Source organism: Ixodes scapularis, unplaced genomic scaffold (assembly GCF_016920785.2).
Source record: "Ixodes scapularis isolate PalLabHiFi unplaced genomic scaffold, ASM1692078v2 PGA_scaffold3__209_contigs__length_174095766, whole genome shotgun sequence".
Lineage (NCBI taxonomy): Eukaryota > Metazoa > Arthropoda > Arachnida > Ixodida > Ixodidae > Ixodes > Ixodes scapularis.
Window position 1 is genome coordinate 8,809,363 of NW_024609868.1, and position 21,383 is coordinate 8,830,745.

A 21,383-nucleotide genomic window follows, 5' to 3' on the forward strand; every position below is an offset into this window, starting at 1 on the left:
TACAGCACGGTTTTTATTATTGTAATTTTTGAACGTGATTCAGGCTCTGCGAATGTAATTCGATAGCACAGCGTTTTTCCACGTCAATCATCCGCGAGGAAAAAAGATTGCTTTCGCTAGCCCCGTAATGCACTTCGTCTTGTTTTTTTTCTTCCCGGTTTTCTTGAACATTCTATCAGTCCCCCGATTGTATCGTACGAGCAGCATTGAACGGCAAAGCCAGTTCTGCTTTCGAGACGCCGGCCGTTTGCACGGCGAACAGCCACACGGTATACCAAGCACGCCCGCCCCATAGGCAGTTATCATTTCCGTCCAGCTTTCTCGTCTCAGCCATACGCAAGGCGCTGTAGATGGACGCTTCTCAGAACACTCACTTATTTTTTCGCGCACACATAAGCGCGCGCATGTGACGTCTTCCGAACAAGAACTAAACGAATACTGCCGCGCTCCTTTACGTGGGAGAGGAACATTAAGATGCCTTCCAGTAGAGCGGCGAGGAGCATCCGCTGCGCAGAATGCGAGGAAAAGTGGGCAAACGCGAACGCCTGACCTTGGTCTTGTGTCCCCTCAAACGCAGCTAAATCTTTGTTGTTTGTTTGTTGTTGCTTTTTTTTTTTTCGGTCACTTAAGGCGTTTCGGAAGTAACTGTGCCGAGTAACAACATTCCGAAACAACGCGAAAGAAAGAGGCACCGTTGTGCACACCCGTTGTCGTTTAGAGTTTGGAGGAAACCAGAGGGAGAAGGACCCGCCTCCTCGTGGATGGCGTGCGAAGGTCTTCGAAAGCTAGTAGTTTCTAGATTCCACGACGCATTATTTCACTGCAGTCATGCAGCGCCTGGACTCTTCTACAATATGGACCCTAGGACGTTTCCCCTGCCTGGTGGCTCCTCCGCTCGAAGGGATGTCCAATCGTTCCATGGACCCTGCGTTGCTCCTTCTGCCTGGTTTCTCCTCGCATGGATGTCCAATTGGTCCGTGGTCACGTGCTAAACCAACCTCACCCGCCGTTGCAAGCTGGCATTGGTACTTAAAGTTAAACGACTTAATATACTGGAATCCATTTTACAGAAAAGTCAGTTTTATTTTCTTTATTGTTAGAAAGTGGTCGCTGAAAAGGGACACGATAACTTGTGCCATCATCACATGTCAACAGATATTGTAAACGATTCAATACCCCCAGATACGTCCAAACACGCTGGCAACCTAAGAATTTAGGTGCTTACACGCTAGATCGGATTTAGACACTAACTAGACACTAGATTGCTAGATCGGACTAGAAACTTTAGCTCTTTCATTCTCTAGTCGTTGCACATTCAACTTGCGCGGTTTCGTTATTGTGGTTTCTCGCTATGGTCGCTGTAACATGCTCACATCCAACTCGTCTAACGTGTAAGAAAAAAACGTGTCTTAGAAACGCATAAATGAAGGGGAAAAAAACGAAGCACGTGGTTGTGTCTGCACTCCCTGATTTGTGTTCCCTGGATAGAGCAGGCCCCACACAGTCCGTCAAAGGTGGGCGTCGTCCAACTCGGGGGTACCTGCCCGGAGACAGAGCCGACCTCCCCCACGCTCTTTTTCGACCGATTCTCCCCGCTCTCATCTCTAAATTTACGAGCATTCAACAACACGGCGGAGCAGCTCCGCGATGTCGCTGGCGACATTCGGACTCGTCCGTGAACCAGGCCGCACGACCGCTTATACCTGACGCCGCCGCCGAGTGGGCGAGTCTGCCCGACGCGTCGTCCCCAAGGTGTCCCTCTGTGTCGCGACTCGCGACACGCGGGCACTTGGTCAGCCTGTCTCCGTAGATTACGCTTCGACCCGTCCTGCGTGCGTTTGTATCTTACGAGGATTTCTTGGCTGTTCTTTTCTTTCTCGATCCGGTTCTTTCGGCGTTTTCATCCGCTATTGGTGTCGCTTTCGTTGGTAAAAACCCCCGTTGGGGGCCCCCCATGGGCCCAGGCTGTCCGCGAGGCCTCCACGGGAGGTGGTGCGTAGACGGAGATGTCTTCGCGCCGGTACCTCGTTCTTCGGGGTGGCTGGACGTCCGCTCGTCCCTCCGCTGCCACGGTGGCTCCCGATCCCGCGCTTCGAGGGAAAGGCGATGACGCGAACGTGCAATTGCGTGCCCGTGCGCGGACGTGTATTGGCGATTTTCACCGCGCGATTTTTTAACCTACTTTCGCGGCTTCGTCGTTTCTTCATGCGTTCGGGAAGGCTGGGGAGCGAACCTGTCGGTCCTTTGTTTTAGCAGCTATTGGTGCTGTCGATTTCGCGGAAGTCGCCAATATAGACCAACACGCTGTCCCCAAAGAAGTCCGTGATTATCCACACCAGGTGTTGGCACGGCGCCTGCGCAGTAAGGGGAAGCGTCTGTGCGTTCGCCGTCCCGAGAGCAGCCGTAGCGGCGTGACAGAAAACAGCTATACTTTACTTGGGTGAATATGGGGCTCAAAGCACCACGCCAATTCACCATTAGTTTCAGCTTAGGTCCAGACGTAGTCACGCTACGATCTAATGGTATCAATCAAGAAACGTGAAAAGCAAAAGTCACTCGGCCTTTTTTTTCTGATGGCTTCAGCGATGATAGAACACACCCAAAAACATGAGGAACACCATGATGGCGCGCTTTTGACGCTGTCCGATTGATGCCACCATGGCTCGTAAGGTCGGCTGAATCTGTAATTAAGCTGAAACCAAGTATAGCCGCTGACACATGGATGTGGCCGTAGCGCGTCAAGTTGAGATATGAAGATTGGGATAGGGTAGTAGAGTAAGAAGGGGGGGGGGGGGGCGAGAAACTGGGCGCCTGTGATTGGTTCCTTCTAAATTCTAGGCGCTACAGTCGTTTCCCCGTAAACGCAGCCGCTGACAGCTTAAGCAACGCAGAGTGTGGCGAGGCCCGAGCATCAGCCAATCATTAGCCGATGAGAGCGGCCAAAAGCCAATCGGGAGCTGGAAAGCAAGAACACAAGAAGCCACGTCTTACGCTTCACAACTAGGTAGTCCACAGACTTATTAAAAATAAAATACCGTGTCATTCTTAATTATATATGGTACACACTGAGTCAGAGACTCGCTGTGTTCCGAGTTTGGCAACTCATATTCTCACTGCTTAGCAATTAGCGAGCATTATTGCCCGTAGGGTTCGGTCCATAACGTATTACTTATTTTCAATGTGCATTGTTTTTCTTGATTAAGTTTACAGCAAAAGAATTCGTAGACGTTCATACAGATTTTTTAAAAAGGTAGATAGTAAATAGCCCTGAATGGCATGTTTTATTACCATGCGCATCACACAATTTCAATAGTGATATTTAGCAGCCGCCTTTTCGGTCAAATCGACGACTAGCGCAGCCTTTCTACAAAAACGATACTATGGAGGGGAAACTGCTTTGTTTGGCCTATTGTGAACATTCTATCTATGTTGTCTGAATAACCACAATACAAGGCAAAGTCCTGTTTGACATGGTGGACAATTTTCCTTGGTTCTCCATTCTAGTCACAAATTGAACATGTAATTTTATCGACGGATTCTCCTTCAAATTTTCATATCTCTTAAACCACAATTCAAATAATTCTATGAATTTTCAGCTTAGTTTTATCAAAGTTCTTAAACTAGACACGCTTTTATTGTATTTTATAGGGAAGGGTTTTGTTTCATTTGTCTTATCACTAGCTTTGCGTCATATAGAAAAAACAGAAAAATCCCATTACTGTTTTTGTTTTTTTTTAACAACCACCCACCTTTGTATGAGAAACGAGGTGTTTTGATAGCCCATATAAATGCAAACGGCCACGCGATAATAAGAAAGATTGTTTCCCGCCAAGGCACTAGGAGTAAATCACCGCTTCCAGAATGACAAAGACAAGTTTCTTTTTTTTTTTTTTTTCTTTTTTTTCTTTTCAGGTTGACCGTTGAGGTGTATATCTTCTGGCCCCATTTCCCATTCCGCTACCGTGGGCGTTATTATTACGATACTGACAGTGCGACGCCCCGACAGCCAATAGATTAGTGTAAACAAAATACAAACAAAAAAAAAAGAGAACAACCGAATGCCCTAACAACTATATATCGGGGCTGCCGTAGATTCGCCGCCGATCGCCCCCAGCAGCGCCATATTTTCCCCCGTCTAGACAAGTTCTGCGCCGAACGCAGTGCTCGCGGCGTGCAGCACAGATCCACCCACTCTCGCCACAGTTTTCATTCGCCGTTCGCCACGAGGTCATATCGCCGACATTGAGAATACATTACGAGTATCGCGCCCATAATCTTCGGACGCCAACGCCAAAGCTCGTGTCAACGTTTACGGATCATGCTTTTGTTTTCGCACTTTAACAATGCGACCCTCGCCAAAGTTATGCCCTACTTTAATAAAGATTTCGCAAAAACGTTATTTTGCTTCTTTTTTCTTTTCTGTTGCGTGATTTGCGGGGACACTATGGAGGGCGCGCTCTCTCGGGTGTCTCGCAAAGCGTGTGCGTCTTTGTGGACTTTTCAATGGCGAGGTTCCGGAAGCCTTTCAGAGGCTCGTATTTAGCCTTGGGGGGAACTTTAGAGCCGAGTTGTTGCATGTGGGGGAGACTACGAGCAATAAATAAAGTGAATAAATAAAATGAATGAGAAGAGAAAGAAAACCAGGAAAGCAATTTCTGTTCCAAGGCGGCCACCGGATTATGCACGTTAATATCGCGCGGCCCTACGCGTTGAAAATATGGAGGCTTCTGCGCAGTTTATATAGCACGTATGTTTGCAAGCGAATCAGCCACGTTGCAGCTCCTGAAAATGTTATATAAGTGCATGCAGTCCCCTTAGTTTCGTCTTTCTATAGCTGTAATGCTTCGAATGTTTGGACTGTTACTTTGTATTTGCCTATCTTTAATGCCTACGTGTGTACGTACGTAGGCGTTTATATACGTGTGCACATTTGCGCGTGAGAGAGTATGTTTTCACGTGCTTTCGTGGGTGTGTTTGTGCGTGCATGTTTGTGAGTGAGTGTGAGCAGGCGGCTTTTTTCTCTAACTGCACTTGTCTTGAAGAACTCATTTAGCAGCGCGTGTTGAAATGAACTACATCAGGAGAACCAAGGGCGTTTGTACCCGGCGTCGAACTGTATTAATATCTAAATCATCAAAAACCAGAACCACTATACCCACTGATGGTGCCCGATTACAAACTTCGGCCTGACGTGGTCAGCCCCGATCGTCTCACAATTATTGAAGAGTCAAAATAATCGCATCGGTCACCCGTTAGGGACAGTATATGGAGCCAAACGCGAAGCGACAAATGCCTTCGTAATTTTACCCACCATGTCCTCTGCAATCTGTCAGCGAATAAGTATAAAAACTAGCATCATATGAGCAAATGCGAACTGAAACATCTTTTCGCGTAACGAAATACACGAGCCACCGACTTCGTTCCTTCTGAATGCACACTGTAGTCTCTTATTTTCGCACGAAACAATGCGCCGAGAATTTATTTATTGTTATTTATTGATACTGCAACCCCTGAAAGGGATTTTAGCAGGTGGGTATACACTTGATTGACAAGACATGCAGGCATACAAAATAGCAAACAAGTCGCAGAAACAAACGAACAAATATTTTTCAGAGGGACAAAACTAATTTAGAAGGGATTCAAATAAAGATAATGATGGCTGCATAACGACACTTTCAGAAAGGCTATTCCAATCAGTTACCGTTCGCGGAAAAAAAGAGTACTTGAAGCAATTATTGTGCGATTGAAAAGGAGTTATTGTTAGCGCATGCCTCTGACGAGTAGCGTAGCCTGATGAGAAGCTGAGGGAGAGGAGGAAACGAGAGCGCGCCCAGATGTCAGAACGCTGACCTCTAATTAGAAGGCTTAGTAGGTACACCTAGAGTCACTGAATGCTCTGAGAGTACCGAAACACCCAAGCTTGGCTTCAGAATTGAGTGGCGGCGCAGCAGTCGCGATCCCCAACATGGCACTGCCCTGTGCGGTCGAAGCGAAACGCGTATACAGTGTAGCGTTCGTTCTCGTCTGAGATCTTCAATCCACGTTCCTGGCCTGTGACGACGCTGGTTTATTTTTATTAAAGTTCTTTCCTTCGTTCTGAGCAGTGCCTGATTTGCTCCCCGCTGCCGCGTCTCCCTCTCTCTCTTTCTCTCCTCGAAACACATCGAAGTTGACTATTAGGCTCAGTGTCTGTGGCGTAGAGTTTAAAACGCTGCACTATCGCAACCGGAGCGAGCAAACGAGCCGGCTGTCTTCTTTGGCGAACCAGATTAACAGCTACGTGATAAAAAAAAAAAAGAATAAAAAACTGGAAAACTTTAACGCAGCTTTCGTTTGATCCTAACTCGCCTTAGCCGTCGTAACGTGGAGACTTTTCATATACGTTTTGTATTGGTTTGGGCGAACGTTACTAGAACCACTCAGTTCGGGAACTGCCATAGAGACTGCTCTGAAAAAGTGTCCCCGATTTGTCCTCGAGCACCGAGCTAATGGAGAACACAACGCCGCCATTTCTCCCGCAGCGGCCACTCCATGAACTGCACGTGACGTCTACTTTGGCTTTAATTGGCCATGCTGGGCCGGAACAGATACAGCGGAAGAGGTTACAGGGGTGCCACCCCCGTCTCCCCAGCGGACGCGCCGCGTCGTACTACCAAAGTTAAAATGCACCTAGGTCGGGACGCGCTGCCTGAAAGCACCGCTGAGGCATGGTTGTACAAAAACAATATTAATTGTGCCGCAAAGCCTTGCAAACTAAAGATTTTAAAAACATCACGCGTCCTCCATTTTGTATTAAACTCCAATAAATTTCACACAAAAAGAACCTTTTCTGTTTGTTTTTACGCAAAAATTTCCTTTCTAAAAGCTCAAGTGACCACAGTACGCACACATGATAAAGAGTGGCGCTGTTGTCGTATTTAGCTCGGTCTCGGTGGACGCCAGCGGCCCAGGTTTCGACGGTGAGTTTCCCAACTGAGTGTTCTAGTAACGTTGGTTTGGGCCGATCCACAAAATGGCACACCGATAACTTCCGCCCCGACCTAAACCAGCCAATCAGAACTGGATTCTGCGGGATTTACTTCCGGTAAGAAGAGTAAATGGAATTCGGCACTCTGAGAACATTCAGTGACTCTAGGTAGACCTAAAGTCAGCTGCTTTTGTCTCCACTTCACTCTTCGAACGCGTTAGAACGCGGAACACCGGCGTCCGACGTTTGGCTTCAGCATTCCAAAACGTTCAACGACTGCAGTGGAGACAAAGGCAGTCTTTGTCCCTACCGCACTCATCAAGCACTTAAGAACGCGGAACGCCTGACCCACCAAGAATTGACGTATGTGCGTCACTGCGTCGACATGGCTGTTGACGTCGTACGGTGCTTAGCTGCGACCTTCACTTCTTGGGGTCCCTGTGCTCAGTGACTCGTGCACAGAGCGATATACGGAAGAGAGTTTGCATACGTGGGTGGGAGACCCCAAATGGGTTCTTAGAGGAGCTTGTCATCTGCATAGAGACCTTGACGAAACCGCCGCGTCATGCACTGTCGGACAAAGCCTCGGAGCGTCTCTCTCCCTCCGAGGGCATCGAAAAGAGAGGTTTCCGGACTGTGTTGATAGTCCCACCGAACCAGAGACGTTCGTTCATTTTGATCCTAAGATGCAACCCGTTGGTTCTAAGTAAAAGAGTGCTTGAAACCGCACGATGAACGCAAACTCTTTGACAACAACATGCAGCGTTCGTCGAGAAAGCTTATGGCAGCTGCCATTGTCGATGTTCTTGCGTTTGATGTGTGCTTCCCTCCCACGCTGAAATTGTAAACTCGCGCCATTGAACTGTTATGCACCCTAGACTTTCTTTTTGTAAAAAAACGTTATGTTCTCAGGTGTTTTTTTTTTGTGGTTTTATTATTGTTTATTAGTATTGAATCACGAAATTGGCTAACCACCGGTTACGTTCAAGGACTTCATTAAATAATCTCAAGATAATTTTTTGAGAAATAAAATAATGGCATTAGGATACGGTTCATAATTCATTTTTGTAGAACAAATACTTGGCAAAATAATACAGAACATTACATATGTCCATCCTTCTTTTAATAGTTGCAATTCTGACCCCTTCAAATGCAAATACGCTCGTCTTCCTTTTTTTCCCTTTTTTTTTTTGGAGGGGCTATTTTGGGGTTTTGGTTTTTGGTGTTTTGATTTAGCGTCCATCAATTCAAAAGCAATCAAACCTTGAGCGTGGAAACCTTCTTATGAAAAAAGATGAAATGTAGGTGAAAACTACTCGCCCTAACAACGTTTGAAACAAACGAAAATAATATAATAAACGAGGAGATTAGAGAACCGATGTGATCTGCAGTTGGGTTCCCTGAACTTCAAGAAAATTTTTAAAAGTGCATATAATTCTATAATGTCTATCTCCTTCGGCTGTGTCTGAAAGTAAACAGCTGTCAAAACTGAACCTCATATAAAAAACAGCTTGTTGCCTCCTGTGATCTTCCGCAATAATTCTTTATGAACCCTTTTCATTGATGGCACTGCTAAGAACAGAGGCCGGGGAGAACAATAGTTTATACATATATATATATATATATATTACATGAGGGCCCTGATAAAACAATGGTATCCACCTAGAAACTGAGGGAGGGAGAGGAGGTGACTGAGAGCTCGGGGGCACGTTAGAACGCTGAGTTCTGAAACGTGTTCGACAAGTGTAATGGAGGCAAAGGGAACTAAGTCTAGGCATTTATACCAGACAACAATAAAAATATGTCGTTCTTAAAAAAAGAAAAAAAGAACGCCTGTCATTGCTATGCTTCATCTAAATAGAAACCCATAAATTACGCTCGGATACACAGAATGCTATGCCGTCGTTTTGTTCCTCGAAAGCCGTGATCTAACAGCCGTGTCAATTAAAACCTCGCGACAGAATGTGCCGGGACCTTATAACTGACAGCACTTCCGAGGGTTCGTGACAACCGTTGCATAGATTGGCTAGAAACACTATTAAATGCATTTTTGAGTTTGTAACTTTGACACGAGGCTGGTATATTGTCACTGCTGATTTTAAAGAAGTAAGGGAAGATCAGTCATTGCTACGCTATTTTCTTTTCATTTCCTTTGAGTAACTGTGTTTACCAGCGTGAAGTTGTCTCTGACTTCGGAGAATGTGGTACGGGTACATGCGTAGCCCTGGCCACTCCTATCCCCTTGCACATTGACACAATAATATTTATATCTTGAATTTCCCGGCAATTTTATTCTTCTTTTTCTTTTTTTTTTTCTTTTCTTTTTGCGTAGCGCAAGAACACGATTTTGTAGGCGTGCTTTCCTTATCGTCTGCCTTTCCTGACACCGCGGTTGCCATCCCGTCTTCAAAGGATTTCCGTTGAAGAAACACGATCTCCGATTTGGAGAAAAAGGAAAATATAAAAAAAACGTTCAAGATCAAACTCCCCACGTAGAAACCGACCATACGGCCCTTCATCCCAGTCGACCGAGCGGCATAGTTTCCGACATAAAATGCCGGCACGACCTCGAGTGACCTCAGCCTCACGTGGTAAAAAGCGACATTCGATGATGGTAGCCGCTACCCCGATGGGTTTCCGAGCGAAGATGGTTGCAACTTGCGCTCGCTTCAGATTGACCTTTTCTGCGAACGCTCCAATGGCAAATCCTTCACGGGAAAACAATTTCCTCGTCGCAAATTGTCCTTCGTGTTCAATCCATTACCTAGTACACAAAACACTGCCTCTCATTGAAAATATACACAAGAAACGACGCCCGATCCCACGGTCACATTTTGAGTCAATGTCGTTTTCTTCTTGTTCGTTGATCCTTTCTCGTAATCTTCCTTCCTCCGAAATGACATTGATTTTGGGATTGAATAGAGCAACTCTAAAGCGGCGACCATATTTACTCATAATTCTACGACACATTCTTTAAACAGCATGTTGTGTCATATCGTACTAGTGGTGGCATATTCATGTTTTTGGCTTTTAAAACTCAAGAGTTAACACTGATTTTTTTTTTTATTATTATTATTTCTTATTTTAAACCTACTATTTTTGGGGGGTTCAGAACACTACTGAAAGAGTGGAAAGTGGAAAGGTTTGATTCACATAAGCAGTATTGCCCAGAGACGCATTCGCCGGGTCTCCCCCGCGTCTGCGTAGATAATAGGAAATTGGGAATGCGCTGCTGCAGCCCGGGAACTCCATGGAAAGCCCCCGTTCGGGGGTGCCGCTCCTGACTTCGGAGGACGGCCTGGCCGTGTTCCTCAAGGAGGGCTCTTATATTTAGGAGCGCCTGGAATAGCACGGCCGGCGCCGAGTGACGCTGTCGAAGAACGCGCCCCGCACGCCTCGGGCAGGGCCCGCGACTCGGAGCTGAGCCCGTAGAGCATTGCTTCGCATCAGTGTCACGTTCTATTTGCCTTCCACTCAACGAACCCGCTGAAGGGGGCTCCTTAATTGTCGCACGTGGAACGCGGTTCAGTGCCAGTGTGGAGCCTGGAACGCGACTACGAAAGGCAGAATTACCGCGTCCTAAAAAGTGGTCCCTCGCTTTCCGCCTTATGACGTCATAGAAGTTTCATGACGGCGACTGCCGCGATCCTGGCGGTGTCACTGCCGCGGAGGTGGAAGCGGCGGACGTCAGTTCCGCTGCAGGTCGCTCTGCAGTCAAAAGCAGACAGGAGATGGGACGCCGCGACGACAGCGACCCTAGTGTCCGCTTTACCTTTTTCGACAGTTTTTTCTACGGCCGACACACCCTTTTCAAAAGTTCATCGAGCAACATTGGCGGTCACCATTGCTCGGTCAAGAACTGCGTGATTGGACTCGAGTCGTCGCCGAATGCTGACGTCACACTCGTGCCCAATTCGTGCCCCGGGTAGGTGGGCGAGCAATGGCGGACAGGCGTTGGCGCGAACTTTTGAAAAGGGTCTGTCGGCAGGATCGCAATATCCGACGGCAAGACACGCCGCCTCGTCTGACGCAATTCTTTGCCGCTTTGGAACCACTTTGGATGCGTGGGCGGTAGAGGACGCTAAATACGCCAGGCGAATGCGTGCTACTGACAGGGTAGTGCTCGCATCAGCCTACCCTACCAGCATCACCTCATCTGGGAATGTTCGCTTAGCTGCAGGGAGCCGGGAGTCAGTGCGCTACTGTCTGTTGACTGTCTCTAGGTCGGAGTTTGTGTGTTTAGGGATGATAACAAAGTTGCCAATATGTATTAAGGGGGGGGGGGGGGGGGGTCCTCAAATGACCTTGTTTAATAATGGGGAGAACTTGCCAGCTTTGGTTTTTTCTTTCGGTTGGGCTGTACCTAATATTTTTTTTTTTTAATCTAGTCGTGGTAATTGTTTGAGTTGTATTTCAAAGCATATAAAAAAAGGCAAGCAAAGTAAAAGTAAGAGCTGTAAGCAACAGTTTCACAGATAAAAACACAAGCTAACAAAAAAAGCGAAAGACATATTTCTAAGATTAAAAATTAATGGAGGAAGAAGACCACGCAAATATACACCAAAGGGTTAATTAAGTATCTATTTATAGCATTTAATTAATCGCACTTAGACCTATTTACTCGTAATCACGTACCCTTGAAGTGCACAGCGTTAGGTGCATAATTGCAATCCATTCACGACGAATTCAAAAGAAGACAGGGAGTGGGCGTGGTTTTTATGCGAATCGTGTCGCAAGCGCGTAGAGTTCCTGAGAAAAGGTAAAGAGCCAACGATCGCCTCATCGTTAAGCATCCAAGATGCGAGACAACTTTCCCGCGTCCCTGCAGCTGTTTAAGTGTGCGAACTATAAGAACAACGAGCCTCATTAGGAAGTGAAGCAGCGTTGCGCATCTTGAATTGGCGCAACCTAATTACCCGTAATTGCAGCGACCCTGAAACTTTCTTCAAATGACGCCCATTTCTGTTTGTGCGTTATGAAAATCTACAAGCAATGGTGCTAGGCTGTGTGGCAGGGTGTCTTCTGGACGCCTACCAAGTTTGCAGAACGTAGACTCGTTTCCCGCGGTGAACCAGAGCGAGAAGTTTGCGATTAAAATCAGCATCATTGCAGTTTGCGACCTAATGTCGAGATTTGTGCTCCTACTAATTTTTACAACCCCTCAACTTCTTTGAAGTAGTAATGTTCCAAAATGTGAGGTGCAGTCGCATAATTTTAACATGATATAAAACCATCGGTAAAGCTGGTATTGACATTTATAACTCAGATTTTATCCCTTAAGTTGCTTCCGACTAATTTTATATATTTCTGTTATGCATCATTAGCCTCGCATCAGCTCTTCATGAGCACACGCATTAAACACGTTAAGGAATAGTCAGACCACTAAAACTATTTTAACCAAAATTTGAAAAAAAATATAAATTTATTATAATTGTTGTCAAGGGGCTACCCAAAAATGCTCAGTTTTACTTCAATTGACCTGTACCTTGCTTTCAATTAACGTCTTGCGACAAATTCGCGTTCCTTGTATCGTTCAGTGCACTTTTCAAGATCCAGTTTCCTTTCCAAAAATAGTTCAGAGCGTATGCGCCCGAGCGTCATACGCTCAAAATGAATTCTGCGCTGTGGCATTACGCAATGCAAGCATGACGATTTCGCATTGCGTATATAGTGCCACAGCGCAAACTTCATTTTTAGCTCTAAATGGATGCTCCGCCTCATCATTCGCTGAGCTGATTTCGTAGATCGTAGAGATTGGCTTTATGAGTGTTTCGCGGGTAACTAGACGCGCAGGCAATAGATATCCTGGGTCTCCTTAAGTAGCACGTGTAACAAGACGTAATTGAGGCTGGTGCACACAAAGCCGTTTTCTCCCGTTACGTTTAAAGGCTCTGTTATAATCCGATGTTGAGGGCAGCGAACGCAGCGTAACGCAGAACGAGCGCTTTTCATTGGCCGGCGAGCAGGAACTCGATATCTGCGACCAATCAGCGTCTGTCTGCGCTGCCCTGCGCCGCGTTTGCTGAGTAACAGAGCCTTAAGTTTTTGTAACATAACGTAACGTAACGTAACGTAACGTAAGAAAACGGGGCAGTGTGAAGCAGCCTTTGCGGCCAAAGGAATCGGTGCCGACAATGTCGGGTTGAGAGAGCGCCTTCCTAGCCGACTGCGATGGCCGTACTTTGGATTTCGCTCAAAAGCGGCTGACGTTGCAGCACCCGGACGGGCCCGGGACCGAAAATGGCCTCCGAAAATAAACACAGACGAACACGCCAGGAACGCCCGGCTGCTCGTCTTTCCTGCGTTTCGTTTCCCTCCTGCGTTTTGCTTGTTCCCTGCCCACGCAATGGGTTGAAAATGGATCTGTCAGGGTCAAAATATTACGCAGAAGGCTGGCTTCGTTTCCGGTCGACCGTTGTTTGGCGCTGAGAGCACGAAAATTACTGACGTCCGTTTTTAACCGACATTCTTTAAGGGCGCGTTTTATTTTATTTATTTTTTTGTCCCATAAATTTTTGCAGGTGTTTACAATGTGTTTCAAATCAAGGTCAGCCGTTACGTTATTGTGAGTTCAGGAGGGATAATGGAAGGGTATTGAAGCCATGAACGTCATTTCACATAAACAAAGTTCTCGGGGTAGGATAGCGTGAAAGAAAAAGGAAGAAAAAGAATAATCGTATATTTAACTAGAAAGGCTTAGATATCCGGCATAGAAGTAAATTATTTCATCTGCCCAGAGCACCCCTGGCACATTTTAAAGGGAAGATTTGCCGTCCTCTTTATGTGTTTACATACAACTTTCAATGTGTCGCGTTGAAATATTTGTCCAATATATTATTTTGCATTACCAGTTAATCCCTGTCCTTTTCTAAGTTTAATATTTGTACGGATGGAATGGAGTGCCCGTTGTCAGAAGTCATTTATTTGACTGACGGCACACCCGAATGCGACGATGAAAGAGAAGTTTAGGGTTGGTCATTGTTTAGCAATTGATGCCGACTATTTCAAAGCAAAACTCAAGCTAAAATATTTCTTACTTATACGTGCTTTGCACATTCCTAAACGTGGAGGCCCTGAACAAAATCGTTTTAAAAACAAAAACTCACCGCCAAAAAAAAAAGCAATGGCATATATTTTTTCTATTTATTCAGCTATTGATTGGACACAACAACCATAGAATAAAAATTTAATTCAAACAAACTTAGGGCAACGCGTAAAACTGGTGAGTGAAAGTTAAAAAAAAAAAAAGTTTTAAATCAAACAAGAAGACAAGGGTAGGAGAACGTCTGTTCAGCCAATCTCCTATTGTTGTCTTTTTCATCGCCTTGAAAGTTTCTTAATTTTCACGCACCAAAGTGTCGGGTGTTACATAATGATTAATTATCCCCATCTTGCCTGCACACTCTCTTATTTCGTTAAACTTGACGCGTAGGATATCACGACGGTGGCCAGATGCCCTGTGATAGCTCACCCCCCGTGGCTATATTGGCAGCACTTCGTAATGATCTGTCTTTCGTCGGTGATTCGGCTCGTCAAACTAGGTTGGGCGAATCTGTCTAATGTGCCCTTCCTCTGAACGGCCCACCCATGGAGACGACTTTAGGAGGACTAACTCCCATCACCCACAAAACTGCTCATTTACTTTCCCTAGTTTCTTTTCCGCTTAGGGCCGCGCTAATTTTGTTTTCTTCCATACATCAACCGTATGATAAGGTGCAGGAGGGCACTGCTCTCATGTAAACTTACGTTTAAACTCCCGCACCGGCTTCATACTTGCCGGGACTTGTTCAGCGGTCAGGTATTTCCGTTTTAGTGGTGCATACCTGAAGCGCAATCCTTTTGCGCCTCATCCTAAACATCCCAGATTTTGTTTTTCTTTTGTTTTTATGGCGTCATTGTTATTTGTCGCTTTATTTGCTTCAGACCGGTTTCGGTAGACGGTAACTCCACCACGGTGACTCATTCTTGTCTTTTATTTTACCTATATATATATATATATATATATATATTTTACAGTTCAATACATTAGTATTTGGCACACGCTTGGATTACCAAAACTCTAGTCTTTAAGCACCCTTCCATTTTGAAGCTTTCGAGACATGTTACGCTACCTGCTTCCCTAACGCAGGTACTTCAGAACGCTATTAGCCTATCGCGCTTACCCTCTCTTGACCAAAAATGAAATAAAAAAAAAGACAAGCAAAAATATATAAAAACATCTATAAATTACTAAAAAGGTGGGCCTATCGCTGATCGCGCTTAAAATGTAACTAAGCTACTTTTTACAGAATTTAGAAGATAACACCTTAACCTACCTTAATCGTAACAAGCTTTTCTTTTTTTCTTTTTCTACGTTACATTTGAATTTTAAGCATTTAGTCGATGGCGTACTGCTTGCTTCCGTTCTCTGTCACAGTCTTATTCACTCCGAACTTCTGAATCGTGGCGTAAAACATCGGCGCAGAAACAATGTTTTTTTTTTTTTTTTTTTTTTGCAGGTGATCCTTACTGACTACTAAAGTCCGTTACTTGCCACGCGGTTCAAGAGTACGATACGTGGCTCGTCTTTATTTGCTAAAAAAACAGCATTGTTGTTACTTTGTTAAAGAAAAAAACTATCGAGTTATAAATAACGGCGTTAGGTACAACCCTATAGAATAAATATGCTCTGTTTTAGAATGCAACGTTACCACACGCGCCTTTTGAAGATTCGCACGGTTGCCGTGCGAATCTTCCGAGTTCCGAAGAATCGGTACCTCTGAAACTAAACATTTCGAAGACATTGTTCACGTTTTGTAAATGCTTTATGTAAAAAAACAACGACGAAAAACCGACCGCACGATATCGTGGTGAAGCGACTGAGCGGCACACTTCCAGTTAGGAAAAAGCGTGCATATTCCACAGCCGCGGTGGCGTAAGCCACCGAACGTCGGTTCGGGAAATACGCGACCATCCATCATGACCTGGGCCCTTCCTTCGGACAAGCGGCGAGTCAGAAGATCGCAAGCTTCGTTGTACGTGTATGCCTGACACGCGCGACATTTAACACGCGACACAAATAAAATACGCGAAAAGCGTCTATACAGCTATAAGGGTGCATGCGGAAACTTGCAATTCAAAGAGACGCGAAAATCCTAGACTATTCGTTTCTGAGATGCCACAGCGTATACGCACGCCGACTACGTACGTCATCATGAATAATGCGCAGCGAAAGCGGAAATCAGAGAGTTCCGGAAAAAAAAACAAAAAAAAAACGTGCACGCATTTTGGTTGTTTAATGGTGGGAATATTTGGGGTATTCGTCGTAGAAGAGAGTAATTCATTTATCGGCGTACGACACGACTCGTGACACGGTGCGCCGGGCGAAGATGCTCGATGCTTCTCGTGGTTAATTTGCGCTATCGTTCTTCGGTACGCAAGGATGATGCATATTTCTCCGGTTCATGACCTTTGGGCATCTAAAGTCGAACCACCGCATCGTTCGGAACACGTGCCAAGTTTGGAAATATGTTCGATCAAGTGTGACCGACGAGAGCGCAGTTGTCCTCTCACTTAATATGACGTACCTTTCATTGCGCTCGCGTGCACTTGCGCTGCATGTATTTTATACAAAATGTACTAAAACTAATGATCGGTGACAGGTTAAAAAACCCAGTGGATGCCTCCACAACTCCCTCTTTGTCTTCCGCCTGGTTTTGGCAGCGCGAGCGACGAACTGTTATGAAAGGCCGAAAGCAGGCTGTTGAGGCGAAACGTTTACTGGTTTCTTCACCTGTCACCGACTACAGTACAACCATAAATCTCGAAGGCGATAGGAAACTGTTACGTTCCTACACGCATAAAATTAAAGTTTTAGAACAAGGTACGGACAACTCGGACGGTGTACCTAAGAACCTTTCACGTAAAGCCTGGTTCTCACAGCTTCATTTTCTTACGTTACGTTACGTTACGTAACGTTACGGTACGTTATTAAAGCTTACGTACAAGACATCGGGACATCTGTGGTTCATATTAAGCGTGGCTATTAGTAAAAGGGAGATAGCCTGGCACGCGAAATTCGTGACACGAATGTTTCCTTGACTTAAACGTAACGTAAGAAAACGTAAGAAAGCGGTGTTGTGTGAACCATCCTTATTCTTAACGTAAGAAAACGAAGCTGTTCTATTCTAACATGCCAAGCATGCGTAATTTTTTCTGGGTGTGCGAATACTTATTTGAATCGAATAGAGCTGCATCGTTCCTACCCTCAACATTGCAAGAGGAGTCAATAATTTTTTTTTAGAATAGCGTAAAACAAAATTTGGTTACGCACAAAAAAAAAAAAAAAGAAGTAGCGTCCTCAACATGCACCAATCTAAAATGCGGTTTTTCTTGACGCAGACCCTGTGGTGACGACGCCATTTCTTTGCATCCTCAAAGCTTTTATCTACTATAACTCTATTCTAAAACTTGCTAATGTGTCGTGGCTTGTCCTTGAACTTTGAACGCGTTGAAAGACAATGCGCTATTCGATTTGAACCTCTGGTCGCACAGCCCTAGTTCAAATTCTCGGCGACGAGAATTCACAAAAACACGTGATCCTGTAATATCTCGCTTCAGATACCCTATCGCCCAAGCACGTATTTAGCGAAAAAAAAACTGTCGTTTCCATTCATATAGATAACACCCCTTTTGCTCTCATTATATAATCAGTGACTCAGAACTATACGAAGTATGCCCCAGTAAGATGACTATCAGCGTTGCACCGAATATAATGAACTCGTTGTCTCAGACAGTTCTATGTATATTCGGCCTTGATTGGAGTGGATACGTAAAAGTCTGTGCGTGATTATCGATGGGTCTTATAATCTGACTATGTCTTTGAATTGGGATAGTTTATCGTCAATTCTTATGACATCTTTTTTGTTATCATTTAATTGCGTTGGGCGATCAGAGGCTTTTGGATTGGAATGCTCAAGCACCATACTCAATCTTCACACGCATATATTGCGAGAACCTTAATGCAGGTTGTACAATGCCATGAATTTAGATCGGCCAAACTACTTTTTTTAATTGAAAAATTTATATTGAAGAATTAAGACTTCTTCAGCTGAAGGACATCAAAATACTTCTTGTGATTTTTATATTTAGCTTTGTCTTTTTCACGATACGTTTGGTTTGTTTATCACTTCCTTTTTTGTTATATAAACGAGCGCAGATTGTTGTTTCGTCGACCTATCTAACTTATTCCGGCAATGAGGATAGCCATATATGCCTCCAAAGACTGTCCTGAACGTGGCGACAAAATACAGATCGTAAAAACCCATGTGCATCCGTTATGAGGCTGCTCGCTTTTGAAAAATTTCAGGTATTCCCACATGTTGTTTCGCTGCCCAACATATTTGCTTTTTCCGTGCGTTCGGTCATCATTCATTTTAAATATCGGAAATGAGACGAGCACAACAGCTCAGGAACATATCTGTTCACAATTTTTCCTGCAGCTTAGACCCTTTTAGTGAACTCGAATGTTACTTGAACGTGAATGAGTTCTTGGCATCTTGAATTTGTATTTACCTTTCTTTAGTACTGTCATGCATAAGTTACATAGGTTGCAAAATCGAAGATCGTTTTTCGAACACCTGTGAACATGCCTTTTTTTTTTTTTTTTTACTAGACAAAAGAAAGATAATATATTAGAATCGTCATGTTGTTTAATACCTGAGATGTCTCAAACTCAACTCTGGGTTTGATACGTTGTTTGAGACGTCCCCTTCTGTGTCTGTTCCTTCGACTAAAAGCTTTTTTCTTTTCTTCTCCTGCACCACAGTCTTAGGCCTTAAACGGCATGATTAGCTACTACCAGCTTGCCTGCGCACTCAGCCTTTTTATTACAGGTGTGTATATCCTGTTCCTGAACTATTAACATGCTTTTTCGAGCAAAACCGGCAGGATTGCGTGAGCTTAGGAACCAAATCTCCCGCGCCAAGTACGCAGCGCCAATTTCAAACTGTAAGAGGTTCTCTTCTTGCGTCTTTAATCCTTCGTGCATTATGAAAGAAGGTGTAACTCCCAATACGGCAAGTTTTCTAAGTTATCTCAGAGAGATCTCACTATTAACAGTGGCTGACTGCTGATTCGTCTTAACCGTCAAGACATCTTACTGCCTGTTCTTTTTTTCCCCTTCTTTTTTTAATCGCTGGAACAATGTCAACTTTCGATTGCGTATATACTCGAAAGGCGCATAAGGATGAGTATGAGATTATATGCATTAAATTTGAGCTTAATTCAGAATTTATTCCATAACACGAGGTAGAGAGTAAAAAAGTTGTTAGGTTAATATGTTCTTTCATCTCTGCTATTTCAGAGAGTATCGAATGCAGGAAGTACGACGCAACAACCCAACCCGGGACGTCCCAGACACCTCGAAACGGAATTCGAGAGAGCGTCAGCGGACAGATTTAGAAACCCGTTTTGTGCGTCCGGGCCAGAAACCGAGTCGGCCACTCCACTGACTCACTGCCAACCACCTTTGACTCAAAAGGCGCAAACGAAAAGCTCAGCAACTCCCTAACAACACACGTACAGACACACGTATATACACACACACAAAACTGCAGTACTCTCATTTATAAAGATATCTTCTGAGCACTCCATTATGACAAAAAGACAAATTAAAAAAGAGAGACTCACCCGTTGGACGGAAAGTGGAAATCCGAAATCTTTGCCTCCGGAAAGCCGAAACCCCCAGGGCGTTCCTTCGCCGCGCTGTAGCTTCACAGTTATCACCGAGTCAACCATGGCTGAATCCTGTTCCCTACACTCCTCACTGAAAGTTTCCTTCGCTCAAAAAAAACAACCTCTAATGCAAAAAAAAAAAAAAAGTTTACAGAGCGTAGTTGTGAGTTCAAAAAGTCCCTCCGCTTCGGAGAAGATGAAAAAGAGGCGCCGGAGGAGCAGAAAAGGGCACCCTTGCACTCGAGGATCGGTCGTTCGTTCGTTTGATCAGAGGATCGTCGCGTGAGCCGCCTCGGTTCACAACGGGAAAGGAGACGGAGCGCGAGAAAGGGAAGCGCACAAAAAAGGGAAGGGGGAAAGTTACTGCGGCTAAACAAAAACAGCGCTAAGTACAAACAAGGAGGGAAGAAAAAAAAAATAAAGGCGGGGACGTTATAAAAAAAAAAAATACTTTTTTCGCGCACACACACTGTTGTGGAGGGGGTAGACGGAACCGCCGTACGTTGTCGTGCGGTGGACACAGCAGAGCAGACACGCAGGACGAACAACGACGGCGGCTACGCGATCCTTTGCGTCGCTCTCCGCAGTTGTGCCGCTGCCTCTTTTCGAATCGGCGATCTCGCGCTCGGCCGAGTGAGTGAGCAGCGCCTGCTTTCCGGCGTCGTCGGTTGAACGGGGAGGTTCGCTCTCGACCGCGCCGTGCCGAGGGAAAAAAAGCTCGCCGCGTTCCGTGCGCAAAGAGGCCTCCCTCGGTGACGTCAAGTTCTTTCCACTCCTCGAAGAGATTGGGCCTCGCTCTTATTAGCGCTAGCTCTTTTTGCCCGATAAGCCGTTGTTGCACCGTTCGGCTCTGTACCCGGTTCGTGCTTGTCCTGTTCCCCCGTGTCGTATCGGAAGGGAGCGACCGCTCGCTCTTCGAGTACGTATCGCTCGGTTATCATCGGGGAGGCAGACGCAGTGCACGGATTGGACACGAGTGCTGCGTCAGCCTTCGGCTCAGACTCGTGTCCAATCAGCGTGGAGACGAGTCGGAGCCGAACACTGACGCAGCACTGACGTCCAACCCCGTGCTCCGTGTTTGCCTCTTTAGGAAACGTCGAAAATGCAGCCGTACGTGGCCAATTGTTTTCTCGGAGCTGTTGGCAGGCAACAGCTCCGTTTTGGGCACGATTTTTTGGAACCACCCCGCTGGGAACAGACGTGGGTGCAGGTTTTGTTTCTCAGAAACTGGGGGACGATGGTCCTGGGAACTAGCTACTGCTCGTTGCGTTTTGTTTATCATAGATAAACAAAACGCAACGAGCAGTACCAAACAAGAGCCGCTAACCTCCCAAATATATAGTTTATTTGGGACGTTAGCGGCTCTTGTTTCACTGTTTTCCGACGTTGGACACCTTACTAGCGTTTATTAGCCAGGCAAGAGTTGCTGAATCACTGGGTTGCTGCTGCGCAAACTTTGTCAGCGTTCCACAAACCGGTCGTCGGCAGCCCACAGAAGGCGATTATTGGAATGTTCTATGCGGTCTGTGGAATTCGAGACTTTAAATGCTCCAGATTTGTGCCTGTCTCAAATACTCTACTCATAAATACTGCATATAAAACACATTCAGTAGCATGTTAATGTCTTGCAAGTACATCTGATCTTGTACTCATAATCTCAAATACATTTTTCTTTCAAAAAAATTTGAAGATCAACTGAACC

The 21,383-nt window shown here is 45.3% G+C and overlaps 1 protein-coding gene across 9 annotated transcripts in view; it reads right to left on the bottom strand.

Annotated features, from left to right (window-relative positions):
* Nucleotides 1–20,573, bottom strand: part of LOC8039281 (PDZ and LIM domain protein Zasp) — a 66,183-nt gene extending 45,610 nt beyond the window's left edge. For 3 of the 9 annotated variants that reach the window (XM_042292227.1, XM_042292226.1, XM_042292230.1), the window contains exon 1: nucleotides 19,637–20,573. In XM_042292227.1, the coding sequence (XP_042148161.1) occupies nucleotides 19,637–19,744 (108 nt within the window). In that variant the 5' untranslated portion in view covers nucleotides 19,745–20,573. The remainder of the gene's footprint in view (nucleotides 1–19,636) is intronic. The other 6 variants (XM_042292231.1, XM_042292232.1, XM_042292228.1 and 3 more) reach the window with 5 other exon arrangements.
* Between the last annotated feature and the right edge of the window lie 810 nt (nucleotides 20,574–21,383).